A 26,786-nucleotide genomic window follows, 5' to 3' on the forward strand; every position below is an offset into this window, starting at 1 on the left:
GGAGCGGCTGGGCCTGCGCGTCCGGAGCCTGTGCTCTGCAACGGGAGAGGCCCCAACAGTGAGAGGCCCGCATACCGCAAAATAAATAAATAAATAAAATAAAAGATGATAAATGCAGTTATTAGTGACTGTTGATTGTTAATCAAGTACTTGAAGTAGAGCAGTTGAAAATCAAGAGTGGTCAAGAATTAACGCTTGAGTTATGTAAATTAATCATTCTTAAGTATTGTATATTTTGAGGATTAATTATACCAAACTATATCATAATTAACAAGAGAGAAGTTGGGAGAAGCAGTGGTTGTGAAGTAGTGGTTCGAAAGAAGTATTTTCTGAATTCTTGCGTATCTGAGGACGGCTGTCCTTGTCTTCACACACAGTGGCAGTTTGGCTGGTTTAGGATGATGCCCCAGTGTATTGTTTGACTCACTAAGGATAATATGAGCAGGCAGAATGTAGCTAAACTATTCCCAGACACTTAATCTTCTGCAGGATGACTTTGCTTATTTTCTAACAATAGATTAACTTTGCCTTTTCCAAGTGTCTCTCATTAATCCTGAAATCAACTTTTGTTAAAGATTTTTTAAAAGTTAGAACCAGTCTTAGCTACCTGTTTCATGGTTTGTGCTCTGTTAATAATAGGTAAAATAAGAGTGTATTTCTTTGGAAAACTCTCGACTGGTTAATTTTTCTTTAGTTACAAGTGGTTTTAATTTATAAGTGCTTCAATACCTGTAGGAGTATTTATACTTATTCTGGTAAAACACAAGGACATTTCATTCATATTCATACCTGTCTGGTTAATGGTTTGCAAGTGTTCTCAGTGCTTAGTTTCATTAGCTTTTCTAAATAATTTATTATGATCTGAAATTAATTATTACATAGATTTTGTTACCTGTTTTTTCACATTTTAAGTTATCTGAAATTGGGATTTGTCTTAAAATCTCTAAAAAATGTAATAATTATTTGGCAGCATTTTTTTCTTTTATACTGTTATATAAAATAATGGTACATTAAGAAAAATCTGTGGTATCTTAGATTTGACAAAATCTGGTTCTATTTTGAAAAAGCTTCAATATCCTGCAACTTCATTATATCAGACTGTTTTTTATCAACACTATCTCTTGCTGATATAATATCCAACTATGAAAAGCCAAATCACCTATACATACAGATCTGTCAGCTGTTTTTGCATGTTAAAATCATATGCCATCTTAGCATTAAGACTGGAATCATTCCTATAAACCATTCTCAGTTAATAGGGAGTAACTCAATTGCTTAAGACCCAGTTCAGAAAAAAATAAAAACCATTACTGGTTAAATTAGTTCCCATTCAAATTGAAAATCACTCTGAGACCCCTGGGAAAGTATATATATGATATATTCTTATATCTTAGATTACTTACTTACTTTATTTATTTATTTAGTTTTTACTTACTTTATTGAATAGATGACTCACTGAGAAAATTGGCTCAGCTTTTCTTTAGCTCACTGAAATGAACTCTGAAAAGTAACAATACGAAGGAAGCTTTCTAGTCTGTGTAAGGCTTTTTAGAATTCACAGGTTGCATTCATTCTTCTTTCATTCCTCAAAACAACTGCTATATAGGAGTAATGATAATGTTCATTTTACAGATGGAGAAACTGAGGCATAGAGAGAGATCACTTATCCAAGGATATAGTATATTAGAAATACTGCTAAGGATGGACTTAGTTCACTTCCTTCATTACTACATTTCTTAATGTCTGTTCCATCGTGACAGCACTTAGAATTTTTCTTTCTTTGCCATAGGCAAACTGACCAGCCAGAGTCTTGGTGATGGTTTTTCGTATCTTGGCTTTATTTCATTTTTGTGAGTTTGTGACAGAAGTTTGATCATGGATGGCTTATTGAGAGTTATAATACAGTTTTGAAAATGCAACTAAAGTTGCTTTCTAGCCTCCTTTGTTATTTTAGGAGTTTTGTTCTTAGTGGTATTTTAATGTTTTCTAATAGTAACTGACTATGTTGGTGCGTGATTATAAGTCATAGTCTTTTTGTCTTATTTGTCTTTTATTTAAAACACCAATGGTAAAAATACATTTCAAATGGCTCTTGTCTTTTCAAGGAATAATTAATATTAAAAGCTGTGAAGTTGTAGGTCCTCTTTCATATTTCTCTAAAGGTAGGCTTTCTTCAGTGAAATGTATGACTTTTAACCAGTTTAAAGTAAATCTCTAACTCTTGTTAGTGAGTAGAGAAAGAAGTAATAAAGATTGTAATCTTTTCTGATTTCCAGAATAAATCCCTTTTATTGTGTGATTCATAAGCTTGTTATTGCCATAGGGAAGTAGAAAAAACAATCCCTGAAGCATAACTCTTTTCCAGATTGAAATCAGCTCGAGATGTTGTATCCAGAACTGGCCATTCTTTGGCTCTGGGCTGTTTGCATCGTTATGTTGGTGGTATCGGCTCAGGACAACATCTGAAGACCAGCGTCAGCATTTTATTGGCTCTAGCACAGGATGGGACATCCTCTGAAGTCCAGGTATAATATGGATTTGTTTATTATGAAATTTTTTTGATAAATTTATTTATTTGTTTATTTATTTATTTAGGCTGTGTTGGGTCTTCATTGCTGCACGCAGGCTTTCTCTACTTGTGGCGAGCAGGGGCTACTCTTCGTTGCGGTGTGTGGGTTTCTCATTGCAGTGGCTTCTCTTGTTGCAGAGCATGGGCTCTGGGTGCACAGGCTTCAGTAGTTGTGGTGCGCAGGCTTCAGTAGTTGTGGCGCATGGGCTTAGTTCTTCCGCGGCATGTGGGATCTTCCCGGACCAGGGCTCAAACCCATGTCCCCTGCATTGGCAGGCAGATTCTTAACCACTGCACCACCAAGGAAGCCCTATTATGAAATTTTGAAATATTATTTTTAGGAAAATTATTTGTAAAAATAGTATTGATTCTGATGGGCTGTTAGGAAAAATGTCTTAGAGTCTTTCTCTGTCATTTTGCTTTATGAGTGTATGAAAGGATTTTGTATCTGAACCTAATCCTAAAGTCTTTCTTATTCTGGGAGTTTAACCCATTCACAACATTCCTTGAAACATGGTTTCTTTTTATTATTTATTATCCTTTGTACATGTTTCCTCTTCTTTGTATTTCCTTACATTTGTTGGATGATCAAATTTCTTTTAATAACAGTCTTCTCTCTCTTCTCTAATAACCTAACCCAGGTACAGTGTTGTTGGCTGAATCTTCAGGTGTACTCCTTGAATTTCTTTTTTCTCTCTCCTTAAATATTTTATACAAAAATAGGTATAACTACAATAAGAGGCAAGAACTTCACGTGTGTGAAAATATCCTGTACTCTTGATTTGCCATTTCCCAGTGATGCACCTAAAAATATTGAGTATATGAAACCAATAGCATTCAAGTATCCAGCTTCATATTGGGACTCAGAAGCTGGAAGAGACAAGTTTGATTGCCATTACTGCCTGTCATTAGTTTGTTAATAAATGGGTTCCTTCACCATAAGAAAAGAATGCAAAATCCACCAGAGACTTCTTAGTCCACAGGCTTAGTTTGCCTTTGACTTCTTGGTAAAGGTTTCCAGCTGTGTAAAGCACAAAAGACCCAAAAGGACTAAAATCAAAAATGAAGTAATGTTGCTCCTAAAGAGGTGCTATGCTGCTTTTTTTTTTTTTTTAACGCTGTTTCCACAGTAATCTGGAAGAAAAGAACACAACTATGAAATTATTTTACCTAAGAAGTTGCTGCTTTCTTCTATTATGTCAACGAGTAGGTGCTAGTTTTCTTTGCTTTGTCTTCACCTTTTTCTCAGCCCTCTCTTGCTTTAATTTCTTAAAACCACACTCCTGTAAGTGATTACTTCACATGATTCTTTTTCTATGACATGACATCTTACTGTAATGTGGACCACTTATATTCCCTCAGAGCTTCTGTTTCAGCTCACATCTGCACAAGAATAGTATGGTAGCATTCTTCAGTTTGCTCCAAAGTCTCTTCTGTTATAAGAATCCTAACTCAAAAATTATACTTCCCAGTCAAATTATTATATACATGTATTTAGTTGTAATTACTAGAGATTTAGTCTTCAATAATGTTTTCTTTTTTGTGTCCTCAACTCCTGTCTTGAGATCTTTGTTCTTATTTTATTTTTACTTGATAGGAAAACTTCCTTTAGCAATAATAATCTTAGAAAGGGTCATTGACTGGTGTGCTTTTTGATTCCTTGCATATCTAAAAAAAAAAGGCTTTATTCTGTCTTCAAATTTGAATGATATTTGGGTTGGGTATACTGTTCCTGGCACACAGTCCTTTTTTTCATTATTCGTAAATGTTTCAGTATCTTTTGTGTTGCATGTAAGAGGCTAATAGTGGCTTAATTTTTTGAGTTAAATTTCCATAAATATTAACATCTCAATTTTTCATCAGCTATCTACAAAAACTTTCAAATATGTTCTTTAAGAAGTAAAAGATAACATATAAACCAATAATCAGAACAACTGATGTGCAGCTACTCTATTTAAAGTTTCTCTGCAGTGTGGCTTTGAATATTCAGATGTAAAACTTTAATGATGAATTCATTTTCTTCTTTTACACAGTGCATATATTTCGCACGCCCAAAAGACATTGGTTTATGTAATAAATTTCTGAATTAATGATACTTATGGATATCATAGCTGTCTTTTTCCCCATCTTTTTATTGCTAAGAAACTTATCTGAAATATGTCTGTATGTTTGTAACCTTATGTTTTGGTTTCACAGTGTGTAAGAATTTTTCTCTCTATCCTTGCAGCTTAGAAATTTCATCAAGTTCTATATAACTTTATCTTTTCTTTTTCTCTTTCTGGTACTTATTGATATATTGAGTTTCTTGTCTTTATCCTCATTATTTAAATTTTTTTGTACTTTCACTGTTGGTTACAGGATAATCTTCCATTTGAACTTCAAGATAATGATTTTGGTATTTAACAATAATTCTTTTTTTTCCAGTTTTCTACTGAACAATTTAATATAAATACTGGGTGTTTGTTTTTTAAAAACACTTCTAGAATCTCCTTTGTGCTTTAATTATTTGTCTTAAAAATCTTTATGATAGTTTTATTAAAATACTTTCTTTTGTGTCTTCCATTAATTTTTTTCTCCAGAATGTGTATTCTGGTTTTCCTCCCTCAAGCTGTTATATCCCTATTACTTTTGTCAATAGGTGTGGTTTCTACACATAACTGTCCAACTCAGGTTGCTAAATTCCCTAGGATTGGAGTAGATTGACAGGTAATAGAAATTAAGGTATGGATTTTTTTTCTGCCATGTTGGTAAGTTGGGTAACTTCTCTGTTGAGACCTCTGTGTCCTCAGCCCAGTAGTGCAGCTCTCCTTTGGGGCTGCCAACAGCAAAAATAAAAGGTTCGTTCTTTAACAGGTGGATGTGGGCAGCTTAAAGGATTTTGCGTTTTCTTAAGCCTGTGCTGATTACAGTACATTGCTCTGGGTTAGTTTTGCAAATACTATTAGCCACTAAGATTATTTGTGCTTAGTAAACAAAAATTTGGGCCTGAAATGGTTTGATGCACTTGAGGAACTGTTTTGTGAATGTCATTGCTTGAGAAATAGATCTGAGTGCAGAACATTGTTTTATTTCAGATTGTTTTATTTCAGACTAGTTTCTTAGTAAAACTCCAACAATACAGGCAATAAAGATGTATTTGATGTCCACAGCAACCACTAAATCAAATACTTATTATATCAGTCATTGTTTTTTGGAAGTATGAAATACATGTACATTATAACAGAAAAATGAGTTCATCAACAAAACTATCTTTCTGACACTCAAAGCCACACTACAGAGAAACTTTAAACATAGCATTTGTACATCAGTGGCTTTGGTTATTATCTACTGGTAGCTTATGTGCTACCTTTTATTTCTTAAGGAATATATTTCTAGATTATTGATTAAACACTATGATGTTGACAAAAAAAACTACGATGTTGGTGTTTATGAAAATTTAAGTTAAATATCAATTCAGTATACTCTATTACTTACAATAAAATAAAATCATATTTTATTCCAGACTTGGTCCCTTCATTCACTTGCTCTGATAGTGGATTCTAGTGGCCCAATGTATCGTGGATATGTGGAGCCAACATTATCTCTAGTTCTTACCTTGCTGTTGACAGTTCCACCCTCCCATACAGAAGTTCATCAGTGTTTGGGTAGATGTTTGGGTGCTATAATAACTACTGTTGGCCCTGAACTACAAGGTGAGTAAATTCATCTTAAACTAAAGGGACTAGACAGATAATTACTGTCTTTCAACTTCCTGAATGTCACCATAACGTTGCCTAAAGAAATCTTGTAACAATAATAATAATTACTGTGTATTGAATGCTTGCAATTTACTGAGCACCTGGAACTCTGCTTTTTACGTGTGCTATTTTATTTAATCCGTGCAACAAACCTGTGATGTGAAGGTGATTTTTGAAGTTATGAGCAGAGAAAACATCTAAGTGAAATGTTACCTGGAGCCCCTTGAAGTCAAAGATAAAAGTGGAGTTCCTTTGGCCTGGAGTGCCATACAATTGTCTTCATGAACTTTATCTTCACTTTTTTTTTTTAACTCTAAGGAAGATAATATTATCTAGTTTTTCTCTGAGGAAGTAAGCTCAGAGAAGATAAGTAACTCAGCTAAGGAGTAGCAGATTTGTGATCCTAAGGCCCATATTCTTACTATGCACTTCCACAGAAATAATTCTACTAATGGTTAAATTAAACATTCGTAAGAAAATTACTGTGAATTTATGCAAAATATATAAGCCACTTTCAGAGCCACTTTTTCCCCCTACCATTTATTAAATCTTCCAATGGATCAAGCTTTTTATTTATATTACCTCACTTAATTCTGACAGCAATCCTGATAAAGGTATATCTCTCTGTTTTACAGATGAAATACTGAGGCTGAGAGAGGTCCAAGGTTTTATATATTGTGTGTGTGTGTGTGTGTGTGTGTGTGTGTGTGTGTGTGTGTGTGTGTGTAGCCAATGAGTAGTTGGAATCAGAGGTGAAGCTCAGATAAATTTCCTTTGCCTGTGTTCTTAATCACTATGCTATATGTTGCCTCCATTTGGACAGATATTAAAAAAAAAGACAGAAGTGAAAAAAGAAAAAGATGAATGGTAGGAATTGAAAAAATGTGATTTAGACATGTCTCTCTCTTGGACTCAGTGTCCTCTTTGAGAAAAGTTGATAGTTCTTTCTTCCAGTGAATATCACAAGGATGTAGAGAGTATAAATATGTGCCTTTGATTAAGTGTAGGTGTTTACCAAGTACTTTCTGATGAGGCAGTATGTATTTCAGACTAGAATGTGACTCTTTTTTTTTTTTTACTACTATTTTTTTATTAGTTTCTGCTTTATAACAAAGTGAATCAGTCATACATATACATCTGTTACCACATCCCTTCCCTCTTGCTAGAATGTGACTCTTGTGTGAGTCGATGATTTCCTCGTTTGGTCTCTGTTGTATATAAAATTATTTTGCATTGGTAAAAATTTTAAATCACTTATATTTGGCAATTAAGACATTGTAATCTAGACAGTATATCATACTGCAATTTATTTTTCCTACCTTTGTAAAAATTGCCATTAATTTTTTTTTTAAGAAGTAAAATTTTATTCAGAGATGAGCCATTAATCTTGTTAGGAAAATAGGATTTGTCGTTATTATATAATAGATGTGGTATTATTGTTTGAACAGAGAATCAAATACAACGATGGGTTTAAAAGAGAATATAGTTTTTCAGGGGATAAATGTAAAGCTAGCTAAATCTAAGAGAGATGCATTATCATCATTCATAAGCAGTTGTGTTTTGAAATCATTTGTATGGATTTTGCAGAATTTGTGTTTTCAAAACAGTCTGAATAGTAATCAGAAATATTTATTTATCTTAAAAGTGACTCCTTTTTTATTTTGATGAAGTATAGTTGACCTGCAATATTATATTCGTTTCAGGTGTACAACTGACATTTATATATATTATGAATTGATCACCATATTACGTCTAATAACCATCTGTCATTGTGTAAAGTTATTATATTATTCACTGTATTCACTATGCTGTACATTACATCCTTTAAAAAGTGACTTCCTGGGGAATTCCCTGGTGGTCCAGAGGTTGTTAGGACTCCTAGCTCTCACTGCTAGGGGCCCGGGTTGGATCCCTGGTCAGGGAACTAAGATCCCGCAAGCCACGCAGCGTGGCCAAAAAAATAGAATAGAATAGAATAAAATAAAATTTTCCTTTTTTGAGGTTGGCTTTCAAGGAAAGGAATTTCTGGGATGACTTTCTTATAACAGGGGATAGGCAGGATAGGCAAATTAACTATGGCCCATGGGCCGAATCTGCTCAGATGCCTGGTTTTTTGGTCCTTTTTTTTTTTTTTAACAGCCCATGAGGTAAGAATGGTTTTAACATTTTTTAATGGTTATATAGGCACTTACATAATAGAGTAGTGTGGATTTTGCCCCTTGGCTAGCACTGTAAAAAATATTTACTTCTGGCCCTTTAAAGAAAAGTTTGCTGACTCCTGTTCTGTAGGATTTTATTTGCTTGATAAAATGTAAGCTGTCAAAATGTAAGGGGAAAGAAATTAAGGGCATTTCTTATAGTGATTATTGGTTTAACAATTGCAGTACCAAACCTAACCATAGAGCAAACATACTAGTTAATGTTAATTCAACAGTTATTCTTTTTTTTAATTGAAGTACAGTTGATTTACAGTGTTGTATTAATTTCAGGTGTACTTTTTTGTTTGTTTGTTTAGAAAGGGGTTATTTAGAAGATAATTATTTTCTAGGGATATTTTTGGTGTTACTAATAAAAACATTGTACTTTATGTTCTCTTTGACTTTGCTTCTAGGGAATGGAGCAACAATATCCACAATCCGTTCTTCTTGTTTGGTGGGTTGTGCAATAACTCAGGACCATTCAGATTCTCTCGTGCAGGCAGCTGCCATATCTTGCCTTCAGCAGCTTCACATGTTTGCACCACGACATGTCAATCTATCTAGTCTCGTTCCTAGTCTTTGTGTAAGTATAAAGCTATTTCATTCTTTGATTTAATTAGGGAGCCCCGAATTTGTTTCCCAAAAGATCAGACTAGGCCAAAACAAAAAAACATGTTTCCTGGGCTATGCATTCTAGAGTTTCAGCTTAGTAGTCATTTTATGACTATTCATTTTATTCACTGATTTTCTCTTTTACCCTTTAAGAAATCTTTTAATGAACTGTTCATTTCTTGGCTAAGAATGTATCATATTTTCAGTCTTTCCCACTCAGAATTTTTTTTCCTAAAGTTTGCTTGTTAACTTCTGAGGATCTGTTACTGTCATCACAGTTGTTAATTGATTCACTGAACAAATATTTATTGAGAGGTTGCTATATGTCAGGAACTGTTTAAAGTACTAGGGATACATTTGTGGATGAGACAAGATGACACCTCTGTCATAATGGAGTTTATAGTTTAAAGGGAATATGGTCAACAATGATTATTTACAAATAAGTGCTAGAAGAGGCTACAGGAGAGCATATAACAGGGGAGCCTATCATAACCCAGGCATTCAGAAAAGATTTCCCTGAAAAAATGATATGTAAGGTGTGAACTGTAGGTAGGATAAATAGGAGTTAGTTTGGGGAAAAGCGTGACATTAGAGTAATAGCACTTATGTTTAGGCAGAGGGAAAAATATGTGAAAGGCCCTGAGATGAGAAGGAGGGGACGCATTTAAGGAACCTTTTAGTCAGTGTGGTTAAGGCTAAGAGAGAAGAGGGGGAGGTGGGTCATAGGGTCACAAGATGAAGCTGGACAATTAGCCAGGTGACACATCTTGCAGACTTTCTAGATATGTTAAAACTTTGGACTTTATTCTGCAAGTGATTGGGAACGATTAGAAGCAATTCCACAGGGGAGTAACATGATCAGATTTGCACTTTTTACATTTCATTCTTGCTGCATAGTGGCGAGTGGACTCTACAGGGTAGGAATTATGGTGGTCTAGGGATGGAGAGGAAAATGACTTTTCCAAGTTAGTAACAAGGGGAATGGGGAAAAATAGATGGATTTGAGTGATACTTAGGAAAAAGGATTGATAGAATTTGTTGATTAATTAGGGGATAGAGGAAGGATGTGACCCAGGTTTCTGACTTGAGCAAAGTAATATAACTTCCTGAGATTGGCAACACTGGAATAGGAGAAGGTCTGAAAGAGTGGATATCATTAATTCAGTTTTAGACATTTGAATAGTTACATGGACCTGGAGCTCGGAAAAGAGAAGTCTGGTTGGAGAGGTTCACCTGGGAGGCATGAGCATTTAGATGGTAAAGACATAGGAGTAGTTGAGATCGCCAGGGAGAGAGTGCTGGATGAGGAACCCAGTATATAAAATTCAGGAAAGGAAGAAGAGTCAGCAAAAAACATGAAAGAGCAGTCAGAGAGTTAAAAAGGAAGATAGAGGTGGTGGTGTTCACAGAGGCCAGGTGGAGTAGCAGAGTGGTCAGCCATATCAGATCTTGTCAAGAGATCAAATGAGATGACAGCTACAGTGTGTCCTTTGACTTTTGTCACATGGTGTCCTTAGCAAGAGCTCATCTGGTAGAGTGGTACAAACAGAAGCCCAAATATACCGGGTTACATATGGAATATGAACAGGAACTTCTTTCCAGAAGTTTGACTGTAAAGGAGAGGACAGAGGATAGACAATAGGTCAAGTGGGTGATGGGGTGAAAAGAGATGCTTTTACTTCTACAGTAGTGAGAAGAGTGAACGTGTTTATATGTTGACAAGATGGAGCCAGTAGGTTGGGAGAGTTAAAGGTGTAGGACAGAGAGGGAATAGTTAATCCTCCAAGGTTTCCAGTGACATAGTTTCCAGGACACAAGTAGGGGGGTATCTCTTCCAGTGCAAAATGAAGAAAGGAGGAGAGGATGAGTGTAGACACGGAGAGGGTGAGTGTAGACACAGGTGGGTTTTGGATTTGGTGACTGGAAGTTGAGGGAGTTATATAATGACTGGTACTTTCTTAACCAAGTAATAGGGAAGAGCAGGTTCTGTGAATGAGGGAGCAAAGAGGAGGATCAGAAGTTGGAGGAGAATGGGGTGTGGGAGATTGAAGTAACTGCAGAAATAAAAGATTCTGTTATCACAGAATCTTCCAAGGGTTCAGTAGAGGTTAGTGACCCTCTTCAGCTCTGTCGTGTGATTTATGATGGTACCAGTGCATCTAGTTGTGAGATTTTTCTCCAACAGCTGTAAACATCTTAGGTGCAGGCATTGAGCAGATATGTTGATACATTCATAGTTGGACTTTGGCCAAGCAGATTCACTTAAATGACAGCAGGATGGGGGAGGGAAGGATATTCACAAGACAGTGCTGAAATGATGAGTTATGGAATCTCATTTGGGTGAGGGAGGAAGGTAAAGACAAGAGGAGCAAAAAGGGCACCATAGTGGTAACCGTGGGAGAATATAGTTGAGGAAAGGGAAGAGAAGGTTATCCAGGAGGAGGTGAAGGAACTGAAAGGCCAAGATCTTAGCCATTAGATCTGGTGTGGTATATTTAGCTTTACTCAACAAGATTTGCTCCTTTTCACCATAGACTGGAGGGAACTGAATCAGTCCCAGACCGTCAAGGAGTGTGCTGCAGGGTGGAAACCAGATGCACATGAAATGTTTACAGAGAACATCCACAAAGAAAATAGTCAACTAATAGTATACACTAGATTGCATTCTGCAACAAGATATGTACCATCCTGCCAAAAGCCATGGCCTAATGCCAAGTTCTGAGGGCACAGATGGCATCTCTTGAGCAAGGTGAACTTGTTACATGATACAGCTCTGATAGGCAACTGATAAATGTAATGAAGATGCAGACACACACTCCTCAAGTTGTCTGCTTCCTCTCTCCATTTTTTTCCTCCTTAAATGTAATTATTCTGTGAAAGTTGACCTTATGAGATGGAACACATTTAAGAGGATCTGGTCAAGTAATAACATGAATTTCTTTATCTCAGTGGAGGTTATCAGTAAGCCGTAGGGAACACAATGAGTTTCCTATGTGTTAACGCAGATAATGTTTCCAAAATGATTTCCGTAGCACATCAAGGGTTTTATTACAAGACATGTTGGAGTACTTTCCTGAACCTCTTCCAAAAAACTGGTGGGAAGGAGATGGCATGGCAGATAAAGATGAGACGGAGGGCCACTCAAGTGGCTAACTTGTTTGCACGTTGCCAAATGCCCTTCGAGCTGTATTCATTACCAAATCTTTGACACTCTCTAAAAATCAGTCCACACATGGATTCATCCAAATTAGTGAAATCAGTGATGATTTTTATCAATTTCATGTTCGTCTCTACTCCATGATTGCCACCAGAAATGGCCATATCATGTGATACCACGTGTAATACCTAACACAAATGAAATATGATTTTTTCAGCAAATGTATTAAGAGGTAAGTTTCACCATAGTAATCTTTATTAAACGATCTAAAAGTATTAAAATGTACCTAATGATAGAACTGTTTAACATGTGTTTTTGAAAGAACAACCACCACTCTGAATTAGTGTTATTTCCCTCCTGTCAAGTGGGTGCTTTTTATACCATGTGACCAGTCATTCTCCTGTGCAGATTTATTCCACACATGGCATTTACGTCACCTGGGAAAATTATAGATGTCAGTGAGAGGAAGACTTGAGCTGAATTTCGCCCATGTCGTCAGTGACAGAGCAGGGATATCCAGTTGACCATGATATAATAAGTATATGGCAGGCACAGAAGGGATAAGATAGCAAGGTGACATAAAGTTTAAATAACAGCTTTTTATAGGAAGGTAGAGGTCTTAATTAGGAGCAAGCAGCACACAAATTCCTAAGTTTTGTGGAATGTAAGAAAAAAGAAAGCTTCTTTGGAAAACAGTGAGGCACAATCTACAAAAAGTTGAAAGTGTGCATACAGTATAACCCAGCAACTCCACTCTAAAGTAAATACCTGACAGAAATGCATGCACATGTGTGCCAAAAAACATGTACAGGAATGTTCATTGCTTGGTTATTCATACTAGCCAAAACCCAGAAACAACCTAAGTGTCCACCAATCAGCAGAGTGGATAAATAGTGATATAATTCTTCAATAAAATATTACACAACAATAAAAATGAATGAACTGTTACATGGAATCACATGGATGAATCTCACAGACATACTGCTAAAAAGAAACCAGACACAGAAGAGAACAGACTTCATGGTTCCATTTATATAAAATTCAAGAGCAAAGCAAAACCAAGCTATACTGATGGATGTCACAGTAGATTGTGATTATATCTAAGCAGCTAGGAAGTCTGCACGAAGCCATATATTTTTATCAAATTTAATATGGTTTATTCCTGACGTTTTGTGGATTTTACCAGGAAGTGTCAAGGGAAAGTTTTCAAACAAATACAACTTTGTTGTTACCGGGTTTACAGTGGCTGCAAGACACCATTAATGATCATTTGCATCTCTAGTATCAGAGATGTTAAAATGGGGTGGGAGAGTACACCTCAGAATCGTTGAAATTGAGTTTTGAAAACACTTTGTTTACAAAGTGTAAATGTTAAAATGTTTTATTTCTTTCACTTTGATTCTGCTAGTCAGCATTTGTTGAGTGTATTTTCTTAGCTATAATTCTATTTAGTTGTAATTAAAGGTATGGTGTTCTGCTTCATATATATTTAATCCTTTGCTCTTACCACAGATGTGTAAGATAGAGGTAAGGTGGACATTGTCCCCATTGTACAGATAAAAAGGCAGAAACTCTGAGATACTTGTTCTTCCCATCTCATATGATCATGCTTAAGTTTTCTAATTATAGGATATTTGCAAGTTCCAAAACGTCTTTATTTTCAGGAAGAGACGTGGAAAAAAAAATTCTGTTGAAAAAAATCTGATCTGTCAGGTTTTCTCTCCTCAGTTATATTTTCTTCTTTTAATACTTGGCATAATCTCATGGGCTGTGAGTTTTACACAAAAATAAGTTACAAATGCTATATTAAGAGCATAAAAATATATTATCTAGCATTGTGAAGGAGTTATGTATTCCACATCACTTATTTATTATTTTATTTCCCCCCCCATCATTTCTGGATGAGATTCTTTCTAAAATACATTACTTACTTCCTTGCTTAAAAAGTAGCATATGGAACATAATTTAATATTTTCTCAATGAGTCAGATTTATAGTAATAGTGATAATAGCTAACAGTTATTGAGCAATTACCATGTGTCATCCACTGTTCTAAGTAAAATACTTATTTTAACTTATTTTCACTGTATTCCTGTGAAGAATTACTATCCCCATTTCACATATGGACAAACAAGGCACAGAGAGGTTAAGTAACTTGTCTAACGTCTAATCACACAGGAGTAAGTGCAGAGCCAAGATTCAAATCCAGTCTGGCACCTGGAGCCTGAGCTCTTAATTATTATGCAGCACTGCCTCTTATACTTTACTTCATGTATTAGAGTGTACTATATTGATTCTTTCACTAACTAACTTGTGAGATTTAAAAAAATGCTATACCAAAAGGATCCATTTTGCAGTTCTTTTCAGATATTTATGTTTGCTTGATTTTGGTTTTTTATTTTACTATACACCCCCCTTTGCTTTCAATTCTTACTATGTGTTCTGCCCCCTAACTGTTCATTCACTACAGTTAATCTCTGTGCACTTAAAAAATTTCATTGACAGAATGTAGTATGACCATGTGTAAAATAAGATGTGCAAAAGATCTTTTTTTTTTTTTTTTTTTTTTTTTGCGGTACACGGGCCTCCCACTGTTGTGGCCTCTCCCGTTGCGGAGGCTCCGGACATGCAGGCTCAGCGGCCATGGCCCATGGGCCCAGCCGCTCCATGGCTCGTGGGATCCTCCCAGACCCGGGCACGAACCCGTGTCCCCTGCATCGGCAGGCGGACTCTCAACCACTGCGCCACCAGGGAAGCCCTCTGGATTTTAATCTAAGTATATTTTGTGATCTTTAGTGCCCAAGTCTTGGGGCAGTTATTTTATAGGCTACTAAAATATTCTTCATATATTTTATTGGTATTACTATTTTTTGAAAAGGCCATTATTTGGCTATATCTTAAACAACTGAGGTGGTAAAATGAAGAGCCTCTTCACAAGTAAGGTGTTCATATATATTCATTAGGCAAATGATATTACAGCTTTTTTTAAGAAAAGTCTAAAACTGTTGTGGTTTACAGGTTCACTTATGTAGTTCCCATTTGTTACTTCGACGAGCAGCTGTGGCATGTCTCCGGCAGCTTGCACAAAGAGAAGCAGCTGAAGTGTGCGAATATGCCATGAGCCTAGCAAAAAATGCAGGGGACAAAGAGAGCAGTGGTGCTAGTAAGTTATGTTATTGGTGAATATTCTTTTTGTTTAAGTATTTTAACATTTCAAATGAGTATTACTTATTAAATAATATTTTTGCATTGAAATATGGTCAATTTTCTTATTCTTTTAGGTAAAATAAAACTGTTATCACTTTTAAAATTCCCATGTAGTTTTCATGGTAACTTTACATTTTTACCTTTTTTAAAATTTCATAGCTTAAAATTTGTTTTTGTAGCATTTAGTATCAGGACATTTCTGCCATCCCTTGAGAATGTTTTAGCTGTATAAGGGATGACTAACTCTAAGGATATTGCCTTGTATCATTAGTAGGCTTCTGAAAAGAGAAATTATCTATTTTACGGTTACCTGAAAGCTTCCAGTCTTTGACAGTAGCTAACCTTTTGTGATGTAACTTTTCCTTGAAGAAGGTAAGACCAAAGTAACCAGTAAAACTGTGAAATGTCAGTAGATGTTTGGGTAACGGAAGGTGGATCTTTGCTTTCTTCAGTTCTTTTTGCTTTTGGGAGAGTTGTTTTTTTTTGTTTTTTTTTTGCGGTACGCGGGCCTATCACTGTTGTGGCCTCTCCTGTTGCAGAGCACAGGCTCCGGACGCGCAGGCTCAGTGGCCATGGCTCATGGGCCTAGCTGCTCCGTGGCATGTGGGATCTTCCTGGACCGGAGCACGAACCCATGTCCCCTGCATTAGCAGGTGGACTCTCAACCACTGCGCCACCAGGGAAGCCCTTGGGAGAGTTTTAAGTATAGCTTGAATTTGTAGCTGGTCGTCTGATTCTAGGGGTAGGTGGTTTGGGAACTTTTTCAGAGCTTGACAGAGATTTCCCCTATTGTGAGAGAAAAGTTTTACTTATAAGAGCTTCCTAATGCATAGAAGTTGCTTGGATACTAAGAAGCAACATACCAAAATAGCTTCAGTTTTAGCATAGTGTAATAAGAGCTCTATTAACAAGCATACTGTATTGTAGAATGTAAAAGAAGTTTATTATAAAAGTCTAACAGTAAACATAACTGCTTTTTGGAGAGAAAACATAGCACCAAAAGTAGTTACAGAATTCTCCTGAATGCATGTAAAATTTCAAAACTTCTAGATGTCAGTCACCATAATCAAAATTGAAAGAGGCAAACTAAGAGAGGGAAATATGCTTATTGTATTAAAATGTGCACATTTTAATATTTTTAAAGCTTTTACAAATTAGTGTGCCAGGGGGCCTAAGACCACCCCCCAGGTTTGGTGATTTGCTAGGACTCAGCATATAGTCACGCTTATGGCTGTGATTTATTACAGCAAAAGGATACAAGGCAAAATCGGCAAAGGGAGAGAATAAATGGAGTGAAGTCTAGAGCAAACCAGGCACAAGCTTCCAAGAGTCCACTCCCCATGGAGTCACACAGCAAGGAGTTGTGACAATACATGTGAAATGTTGTCTGCTAGCGAATCTTGCTAGATACTCAGTGCCCAAGATTTTTATTGGGGACTGGTCAAATAGGCATGGTCTGCCTAGCACATACCAAAAGTTCAGACTCTCAGAAGGAAAGCAGATGTTCAGCATAAACTATATTGTTGGTACAGATGATTTAGGCACAGTAAGCCACTTTTATCAGGAAATGATGGGAACCCTCCTGAAACGCAATTCCCGTAGTATCAGGCCTTAATAGGGTAGTCTCAGACCTGCTATGGTAACTCTTTTATGCATCTGTAAAAATCATGAGCACACAAAAGAGGTGTTTTATCAAAGGAGAAATATCAACATATGAAATACCTTTAACTTCTAGTGATTGAATAGTTGCACGTTAATACAATCATAAGATAGCATTTTTCTTCTATAAAAGTGACCGATAATAAAATAATGATTTTAACCAGTGTTGGGGGAGATATGAATAAAAGAGAAATTTCTTATATTGCTGATGGAAGTGTAAAGTCATACAGCTTTTCTGGAGGATTTTCTTGTCAGTATATGCTCAAAGTTTTCAAACTGTGCTTACCCTTTGACCTAGCAATTCCTTTTTTTTTTTTTTTTTTTAATTTGGAGAGATCTTTATCAGTCAAGCAAGAGAAGCTACAGATAAGTGGGTACAGAAATTAAGTAATTTTGCTGGATATCAGACCAATATAAGAGCAAATTATTTCTATATGCTAGTAGTAATGTACAAAACCTATTTGGGATCTTAGAAGTATAAAACACAGAATCTTTAAAACTACAAACTTTTCCAGGACAAGAGAAATATATTAAAAGAATATAAGAAGAATGGAAAACAGTTGGCTCTTTTGGGAAAATACCACCCCAAACCCAGCAATAAAGTTAAACCATTTGCCAACCTGCTCATTCAAAAAGAGGAGGGCGCCTGATCATTGTTCCCCATCCTGTGTTCTGGATCCAACAAAGATTTGTCCACATACAACTACTGGCTAGATTCCCCCAAAGGGGCTAGAGCTGCCATCCAAAAGAGGTCAAACTGGGTAGAGGGTTGTTGTAAACTAGTATGGACACTAGGTCCAAAACCCTGTAAACAAAACAAATTTAGCAATTACTCTATTAAGGGGGTTGCGGGGAACAGGGGTATGGGCAGTGGTAGGGTGCCCGGAAAAGGATGGCTTTTTAGAGAAAAGTGCTGGCGCTTAGGTTTGAAGCGAATGGGAGCGGGGTAGAGCTGCTTAAGGGTGCCCTGCCTAGAGAAAATCTAAGGAGCAGTCTGGCTGTCGGAAAGCAGAGTGTATTTCAAGCGGCTTTTCTTTGCCCGGGTGAGCTTCCTTTCAGGTGTTTTAGTCAGTCACTGATCAAAATTCTGCAGTGCAGCCTGCATCCACAAAGCATCTGTTCGTATGATTCTTACGGTGTGTGCAAGGTACACACAGCCAATGTCAGAAGACTCTTTCCTGGTCCCCGTTGAGTTGGCCAGGAATTGTGGGAGGCAGTTGATTCAGGGAACAGGCATTTCCGGGTCTTGCGTGGAGGACCATGAGGGCGTTGGGGCCGCTGGTGAGGACCTGGACTTGGAGAGGGAGGTAGAGGTTGGAGTGGTGAGTCAGGGAAGGGCTCTGGAAGGTGCAAGTCCAGGTTGTCAGTCGTGGTGAGGAGAGCATCTCTCTGGAGTAGTGTTGGGGGCCCGAGGGGACGGCTCTGAGGCTTGGCCCAACAGGTCGAAGCCAGACATACATCCAGCCGAGGGGCGGAGCCCAGCGACTGAGACTGCAGCAGCATCCGTCCCAGCCGGCAGGAAGTCGGCGTCAGCGTCTGCGTCCTCCTCGTTGACCTCTTCTTGGCAGGAGATTTCTGGGACGGCTGCGCAGAAGAATCCCGGCTCCAGGGCCACGTACTCCCCGGGAGCGCTCAGGAAAGCGCCCCGTCCCAGGCCCTGTACCCACGGGCCTTCCACACCCGAGCCCAGGAGGGCCTCGGGGACCAGCATGAGGATGCGATCTCCAAGAGACACCTGCCTCACGGACGTTGGCTCGGGCTCCAGCAGCAGGTCGACGTCGTCCAGGGGCACGTGCAGGGCACAGCCGGCGGGCAGGACCACCACGAAGATGAGCGTGTCCTCGGTCGGGGGCCCGGTCAGGTTGTCCAGGCTGGGCGCCGCCCTGGACTTGGACTCGGGGCCCGCGGGCTCCTCCGTTCGCCGGCGCTTGGCGGGGCCCCGTCCTCCGGGATGCGGTCCCCACCGGTCCGCAGGGGAGGCGCTGGGGCTGCGGGGCCGGCTGCCCATCTTCTCAATGTCGCCGCGGGCCTGGGGCCTGGCAGAAGGCGAGGAAGGGCTGGGTCCTGCAGGCAGTGACAGATCGGTTCGACAGGTGAGGCCGAAGCAGGGCGGTGGGGCGCAGGACTGCGGGACGAGGGAGGAGCTTTTGGAGCTCTGGGGGCGCCTCTCGGGATCCCTCAGTCCTGGCTTCTAGGGGAGCTGCTGGGCTCGGCTTTGCGTGTGTGAATCTTCAGGTCCTCACGTGGACTGGTCTGCGCAGGAGTGCGCCAAGGATGTTGTGAGCGACGCCGGCGGAACCTGAGTCGCAAAGCATCCTCACGCTAAGCTCCGCCCCTTCCTAGGCTACGCAATTCCTTTTTTAGGAATTCATCCTCAATGGTTAATCAGTTAATGTACTCCTAATTCAATGGTTTGCTATGTAGTCATGAAAATTCACATCGTGGAAGTAAAATTCTTGATACGGGAAAATATTCACTGTATACTGCTAAGTGAAAAATAGGCCTCTGTGCCTAATCTGTCCTTAATGTTCCCTCCTTGGAACCTTCCCTTTCCTACTGTCTTTGAATTCCCCTCACTGTGGCTATTTTCTGCAAACCTCCCCTTATTCTGTCTTTGGAGTGACTCAATTTTAAAAAGCCACTTTTCAGCCCTCATCCCTCTTTATCACTCTCTTCAAGGTTCAGAGGGCCTTGGACTTCCGGGAGCCTAATAGTATTCATTCTTAAAGGCTGCCAGTTGTTCTACTCCTACTATTTATAAGAATAAAAAGAGTTTCAGGGCTTCCCTGGTGGCGCAGTGATTGAGAGTCCGCCTGCCGATGCAGGGAACACGGGTTCGTGCCCCGGTCTGGGAAGATCCCACATGCTGTGGAGCGGCTGGGCCCGTGAGCCATGGCCGCTGAGCCTGCGCATCCGGAGCCTGTGCTTCGCAACGGGAGAGGCCACAACAGTGAGAGGCCCGCGTATAGCAAAAAAAAAGAAAAAAAGAGTTTCAGATAAAGCAAGAAATTTAACTACTATTTCATAACAACTTTTGATTGGGCAGGATTTTCCCAATTTTTAAATAAACTTTAGGATATAATCTATTTATAATTTGTGTTCTAGCTTTATAGATTTGTAAAATCTGAACTAGAAGACTAAGTTTCAATTTGTTCACCCAACATATATAGCAATAATTTTTTCAGACTATTAAATCTATTTTAAAATATGTCTCTTGGGCTTCCCTGGTGGCACAGTGGTTGAGAGTCTGCCTGCCAATGCAGGGGACACGGGTTCGTGCCCTGGTCCGGGAAGATCCCACATGCCACGGAGCGACTGGGCCCGTGAGCCATGGCCACTGAGCCTGTGCGTCCGGAGCCTGTGCTCCACAACGGGAGAGGCCACAACAGTGAGAGGCCTGCATACCACACACACACACAAAAAAAGTCTCTTTCCCACACTTTTTGTTGTTAAAATCATCTATATTTAATGAGCATTCCCTGGAGATTTGGTTAAAATACCACAGAATAATCAGTCTTAAAGATCAGGGGTTTTACCTTTATTGTCAGATAAAATTCTAATTCGAAAACTAAAGATAGGTAAATTGGAGACCATAGTTAAATTGTGTATATAGCTAGCTGGTTTTGTTGTTATTGTGAATTTACATGTAAATCATGGTCTTTAACATAATTGTTACCTGTAGTATACGATAAAATCCTACACAAGTTCATTTGTAAAAATTGTTTTTCAGATGTCAGTCCTTTTGCACCTGGAGTTAGTTCTCGAAGTGATGTCCATTGCCGGCACCAGGGTGTTAATATAACAGAAACTGGTCTTGAGGGACTTCTTTTTGGAATGCTAGACCGGGAGACAGATAGAAAATTATGTTCTGATATTCATGATACTTTGGGACATATGCTGTCATCACTGGCTGTAGAAAAACTTTCCCATTGGCTAATGCTTTGTAAAGATGTCCTAGCAGCTTCTAGTGGTATGTATTTAATATATAAAATATATTCTTAAGGTAATGAAAATTATTTAATTTTGATATATATCTATAGATATATACCATGTATAGATATAGATGCATATATAGATATATACCATATATAGATCTATTTAGATACATGTATTACATTACAGATATATAGAGCTTACATTTTAAAATACTAATAATTTTTAATCTGTAAATCCTTGTAAAATGTTGAAGATTAAATTATATTACAAACTAATGAACTTTGGTTATTTTTTGACAAATGACTAAGTTCAAACTAATTTTCATATATAAAAATCCCAGGCTACTCTGTCTTTTGACATAAGATGTAAAACTAGTGAAATATATAAAATATTTTTATGTTATTCTTTCCCTGGTTTTTTAATTTCTATTTTTATTTATTTTTTAAATTAAATATATTTATTTTAAGGAGAAACTTTATATGGCTATCATAAACAGAACAACCATCACAGCTTTCATAAAAGTAAAGTCATTGTGAAAGTACTACAATGAATACAAAACAATATTATTGAATTTCAAGTTGAAATCTGATGGCTGCTATCTTTTTAATTTTTTTATTTATTGTAAATTTTTATATAATTTTTAAAGATTACTTTCCATTCACAGTTATTACAGAATTATTGGCTCTATTCCCCATGTTGTATAATACATCCTTGAGTCTGTCTTACACCAAATAGTTTGTACCTCCCACTCCCCCTCCTTGGCTTTTTATTGATTGTTTAAAAGAAAAACCTTGCCAATTCTACTGTTTTCTACTGGTTTTAAATTAGATATCAAACAGTACTATTTCTAAAGCATCGTTTTTGCTATATGTAAGGTTGTTACAATATGCTTTTATTTTTGTTACAGATATGAGTACTGCAACTCCCTTAAGTAGTGGAAAAGATGAAGAATTTGAAAAGAAAGATGAGATGGATGATGATACCATGTTTACCACACTAGGAGAAGAAGATAAATCAAAGCCCTTTGTGGCACCTCGCTGGGCTACTCGAGTATTTGCTGCTGATTGCCTGTGTCGAATCATCAATTTGTGTGAGAATGCAGACCAGGCTCACTTTGATCTTGCTATGGCACGTTCTGCTAAACTGCGAAACCCTACAAGTAAATTAAAAATCAGTACTTCTTTTCCCCAGAATATTTTTATAGGTTTGAAATATTTTACTGCTTTGTAACATGCTTTAGACTATGCCTTTCATTTATTGTACCTTTTCTTGCCTTTTACCTTTGTTTTCTGTCCTCTCTACATACTGTCCAACTTCTGATCCCTATTGGGAAGATAAGTTGAGGAAAGCGGTCCAAAGTTATATATCTATCTATCTTAAGATATATTTACCTTAATCATTTGCCCTAAGGATAATGATGGCCCTCAGCATAATGATGGCAATAACTTATGTTTCCTTGGTACCTTATCCTACTTTTAGCAAAAGTTTAAGGTGAATAAATAAAGTGAGTTTTGCAATCCCCAGCCTTGGAGAATGTCAGAATTCATGAATGCCATGGCAGATTTCAAACTCTGAGATTTCAGAACTGCTATTAGGTATTTTTGAAAAGGTGAAAACTGTTTATTACTGAAACCTTTTACTTTTTGATCACTTATAAGCTTTTATACCGTATATCCCCTGGATCAGATATTATAGGGAATTTACAAAGAGATCATCAGGCCAGTATCTTCACTTACAAATGAAGAAACCCAGAGAAGCTGAGAGAGGTGGTAGAGTAACAAACTGTCTTATCTTATGCTTTGTTGTCTCTTCATCATCGTGTCATTTTTTTAAATATCTGAAGACACATCATATATGTTATCTGTATTGAAGTCTATTTGTTAAAAATGCCTTTCAGTTTACTTTGTTGTGTATAAGAAGCAGTAAAACTCACAAATGGACTAAAAAACAAAAAGTAAAACAGTATTATACTATGTATAAAATTGGAATCTGAATATAGGGTACCAGCAAAGCACAATATATTATGAACAGGGTGTCTTTAATCATGTCATTATTCACCAGATATTTACCAAATCTTGTTCTTTACTTCCCATTGGGGATCCAAAGAAGAAAAAAACATAGTCCTTGCTCTTGAAGAATTTCTAGTCTAGAAGACAAAGAGACAAAGTTATCACTCAAAAATAATCATATATCCCAATAGTGGAAGGATAGAGTACTTTGGGAACATAAAAAACTGCTACTCATTTCCTGAAGTGCCAGGGAAGACCTCACAGAAGGGATCATTTTGAAGCTGGGTTTTAGAGGCAGAGAGAGGGTTTTCCAGGTAGAAGAGGCTGGATGTATTAGTTTTCTATTGTTGCTATAATGAATGACTACAAACTTAGTAGCTTAAAATAACAGAAGTTTATTAACTTATAGTTCTGTGGGCCAGAAGATCCCAGAATGCAATAAACCTCTATCAGTCCCCTAATTTTCTCCCCATTTTGGAGTTTCTGCCCAGTGCCCCTTTCTTCTCCCCCACGTTAGGAGTTCATCACCTTGGATTTGGGAAAAAGATAGAGGTCTTGATTTGAGAGAGGGTGTAGGTAGAGACTGTGTAGAGAAGCAATAGCAGTTTCATTCTGGGAACAATTGCCTTGCTTTTAAGCTTTGATAGGACTGATCTAGGGCAGCCTTTACTCTAAGGCTAAAAGGAAAAAGGCTTCCCTTTTCTACATCTTGTCCTTATAAAAATCTTTTCCAGAGTAGAGGCTGGTAAACTACAGCTTGCAGTCCAAATCCAGCCTGCAGTCTGTTTTTATAAATAGTTTTATTGGAGCACAGTGTAACCATTTGTGTACATATGGTCTTTGTACATACTACAACAGCAGAGTTGAGTAGTTATGTTAGAAATTATATGGCCAGCAAAGCCAAAAATATTTACTATCTGTTTCTTTACAAAAAAAATTTGCCAACACCCACTGACAAAAAAATTACAAACTCTTTTGGGGAAAATTATGATAATCAGTTATTTTGCTTCAGATGTCAGTTTACAATGTCATCAGTGTTATTGTATAAAGGTTTACCAATATTCTTGAGAGATTATGATATGGAAACTTTCTTGAAAGTATCTTTGTTATTTTAAACATGGTGAAATATGTGGACCATAAATGCTTTTTTAAAGAAGTTTATTTCATTCCGTATTTTTATGTGATTATACTTAAATTTGGAAATGTTTTCCTTTTTGCCTTCTATTTTTATTTTTAGATGACCTCTTGGTACTTCATCTCTCTGACCTGATTCGCATGGCATTCATGGCTGCAACCGATCATAGTAACCAGCTGCGGATGGCTGGGCTCCAAGCACTTGAAGACATTATCAAGAAGTTTGCATCTGTGCCTGAGCCAGAATTTCCAGGTCATGTGATTCTGGAGCAGTATCAAGCCAATGTGAGATATTTTATTTGTTTCAAAATTAAAACTGATCTTTTGAAAAGTGAAGATTAAAGAAGTGAAGATCCCCTGGAGAAATGTATTTGGACCTGTAACCTATTTATTCATGTAGAATGCATATCTTTACTCCCATTGCCTGTTACACAGTTTGAATCAATTCACAGTTGAAGAAACAATTGTATAAAACTTGTCACTATTTTTAAGTCATGATGTAGTATTAGTGATAAAACTAGAATAGATGTTCCAGCCTGGCTTTCCAGTCTTATGTTTAGATATTTAGCCATGCCATTTAAAAGATAAAAGGAACATTTAAAGAGTGTTGTGGATTTACTGCTGTTATTTTATATGCCAAGACTTGATAAGCATTTTTAAAAATAAAAAGCAATTGCCTTGGGACTTCCCTGATGGTCCAGTGGTAAAGAATCTGCCTTCCAATGCAGGGGACGTGGGTTCGATCCCTGGTTGGGGAACTAAGATCCCACATGCTGCAGGGCAAGCAAGCCTACGCACCACAACTACTGAACTCATGTGCCTCAAGTAGAGAGCCCATGTGCCGCAAGCTGTGAGCCCACGTGCTCTGGAGCCTGCGCACCACAGAGAAGCCTGCACACCACAACGAAAGATCCCACATGCCGCAACTAAGATCCCGTGTGTCGCAACTAAGACCCATCACAGCCAAAAATAAATAAATAAATTAAAAAAAAAAAAAGCAATTGCCTCTTGTATGCTGAAGGATAAATTAACTTTTAATAATAGTGAAAAGTATTACTGAAAGAATTGTATATTTTCAAAAGATTTTTTTATTATATTCTAAACAGAGATATACTTGTTTCCCCTGAAATTTATGCCTATATTTATGTTCTTCAAAAGAGGCACAATAGATTTAATCCTAGTAATGGATTATGTGAAGGCAAAAAAGACTTACGTTAGTAAGAAAAGAACAAACTTTTTTTTTTCACTGTGATTATACCAAAATCTTGGCTCTAGACACATCATACTTCATCTAAAATCTATGTTCAAACATACACAAAATTAAAAAGTGAGGATAATGTATAGTCCATTTTTTCCATCATAACTATAGGTAAAGAAGTTATACTTTCTAGGCCAAATGGCTGTAGAAAACCTGTATATAATTATTTACTCCCAAATACCCAACCTATCAGAATGAAGGTCTTTTTTTTTAAATCTTTCTATTTAGAAATAATTTCAAACCTACAGAAATAATTGCAAGAATAGTACAAAAAAACCTGTATTATACCCTTCATCCTTCATTCATATTTGCCAATTGAGAATTTTGCCTCATTTCCTTTAACATTGATTTTTTTCTCTTTCTCTCTACACTCAACATACACACACACACACTCTCTCACTCTCTCACTTTTTTTTTCATAAACCATTTAAAAGTAAATTATCTAAATCAGGTATCTTTACCTAGTGTAATGGAAGAAATCTCAAATTAGGAGTTGACTATATTTAATTCCTTATTCAGCTCCTACATATTAAATGTAATATATCTGAGAATCTGTGACTGATACTGGCTTATTAAAACTAAAGCTCTAAGCAGGCTGGACCTGGTTAGTACTTGGATAAAAAAACTAAAGCTCATATTTCTTCACTTATTACTATGACAACAGTACATTAATATTTCTTGAGCAACCTTCTTTTAAAGCGTCTCTTTTTGAGGTGAAATGATTTTTAAGGTCTTTTAGTGACTGTGAATTTTTAGTACTACTCGGTTATTTAAAGAAATTGAGCCTTTAATCTCAGTTATATGAGATTCACCCATGAAGTAAATACTGTTAGAAATATGTTCAGGAATATAGATAGAAGAAAAATAGCAGTTTTCTGTTATCTCTGGGAACATGTGGCTTTGTCAGAAAATCCTATTTACTATTAAATGAAAAAGAAATAAGATTAATTGCCTATTTGGTATAGGATCCTACAGATTTGATAATGATAATCTCCTGGAAATCAAAAGAAGAATGGTATAATTGAGTTTATTGTCACCAAAAAGAGAGAGAAGAAGGAAAGGAACAAAGATGTGTTTTGTGTGTTTTCATCTCCAAAGACACAAGAGGTTTACTACTTATCTTTAAAAATAAAATGCTTGTATTCATTTTTCTAGGTGGGAGCTGCTCTAAGACCAGCCTTTTCACAAGATACTCCATCAGATATAATAGCAAAAGCTTGCCAGGTAAGAAGAAAAATAGAATTTTCTATAGTTAATCTTCTATAAATTTATAGATATCTTAGAATTTCACTTCCAAGAGAGAAAAATCAA

General features: G+C 37.2%; 1 protein-coding gene and 1 pseudogene across 2 annotated transcripts in view; one reads left to right on the top strand and one right to left on the bottom strand.

Moving 5' to 3' along the window:
- Window positions 1-26,786, top strand: part of HEATR5B (HEAT repeat containing 5B) — a gene marked incomplete at its 3' end in the record, with an annotated part of 90,738 nt that overhangs the window by 32,863 nt on the left and 31,089 nt on the right. The window contains exons 18-25 of the mRNA XM_079721084.1: window positions 2,366-2,525; window positions 6,072-6,261; window positions 8,918-9,087; window positions 15,291-15,435; window positions 20,869-21,108; window positions 21,982-22,233; window positions 24,321-24,502; window positions 26,631-26,699. Coding sequence (XP_079577210.1) covers window positions 2,366-2,525; window positions 6,072-6,261; window positions 8,918-9,087; window positions 15,291-15,435; window positions 20,869-21,108; window positions 21,982-22,233; window positions 24,321-24,502; window positions 26,631-26,699 — 1,408 coding nt within the window. The remainder of the gene's footprint in view (window positions 1-2,365; window positions 2,526-6,071; window positions 6,262-8,917; window positions 9,088-15,290; window positions 15,436-20,868; window positions 21,109-21,981; window positions 22,234-24,320; window positions 24,503-26,630; window positions 26,700-26,786) is intronic.
- LOC307064769 (proline-rich protein 23C-like) lies at window positions 18,270-19,146 on the bottom strand (annotated as a pseudogene). Its single transcript has one exon. The product of its transcript is annotated as a proline-rich protein 23C-like (transcript).

The sequence above is a fragment of the Hyperoodon ampullatus genome, assembly GCF_949752795.1.
Source record: "Hyperoodon ampullatus genome assembly, chromosome: 15".
In the NCBI taxonomy this organism is placed as follows: Eukaryota; Metazoa; Chordata; class Mammalia; order Artiodactyla; family Ziphiidae; genus Hyperoodon; species Hyperoodon ampullatus.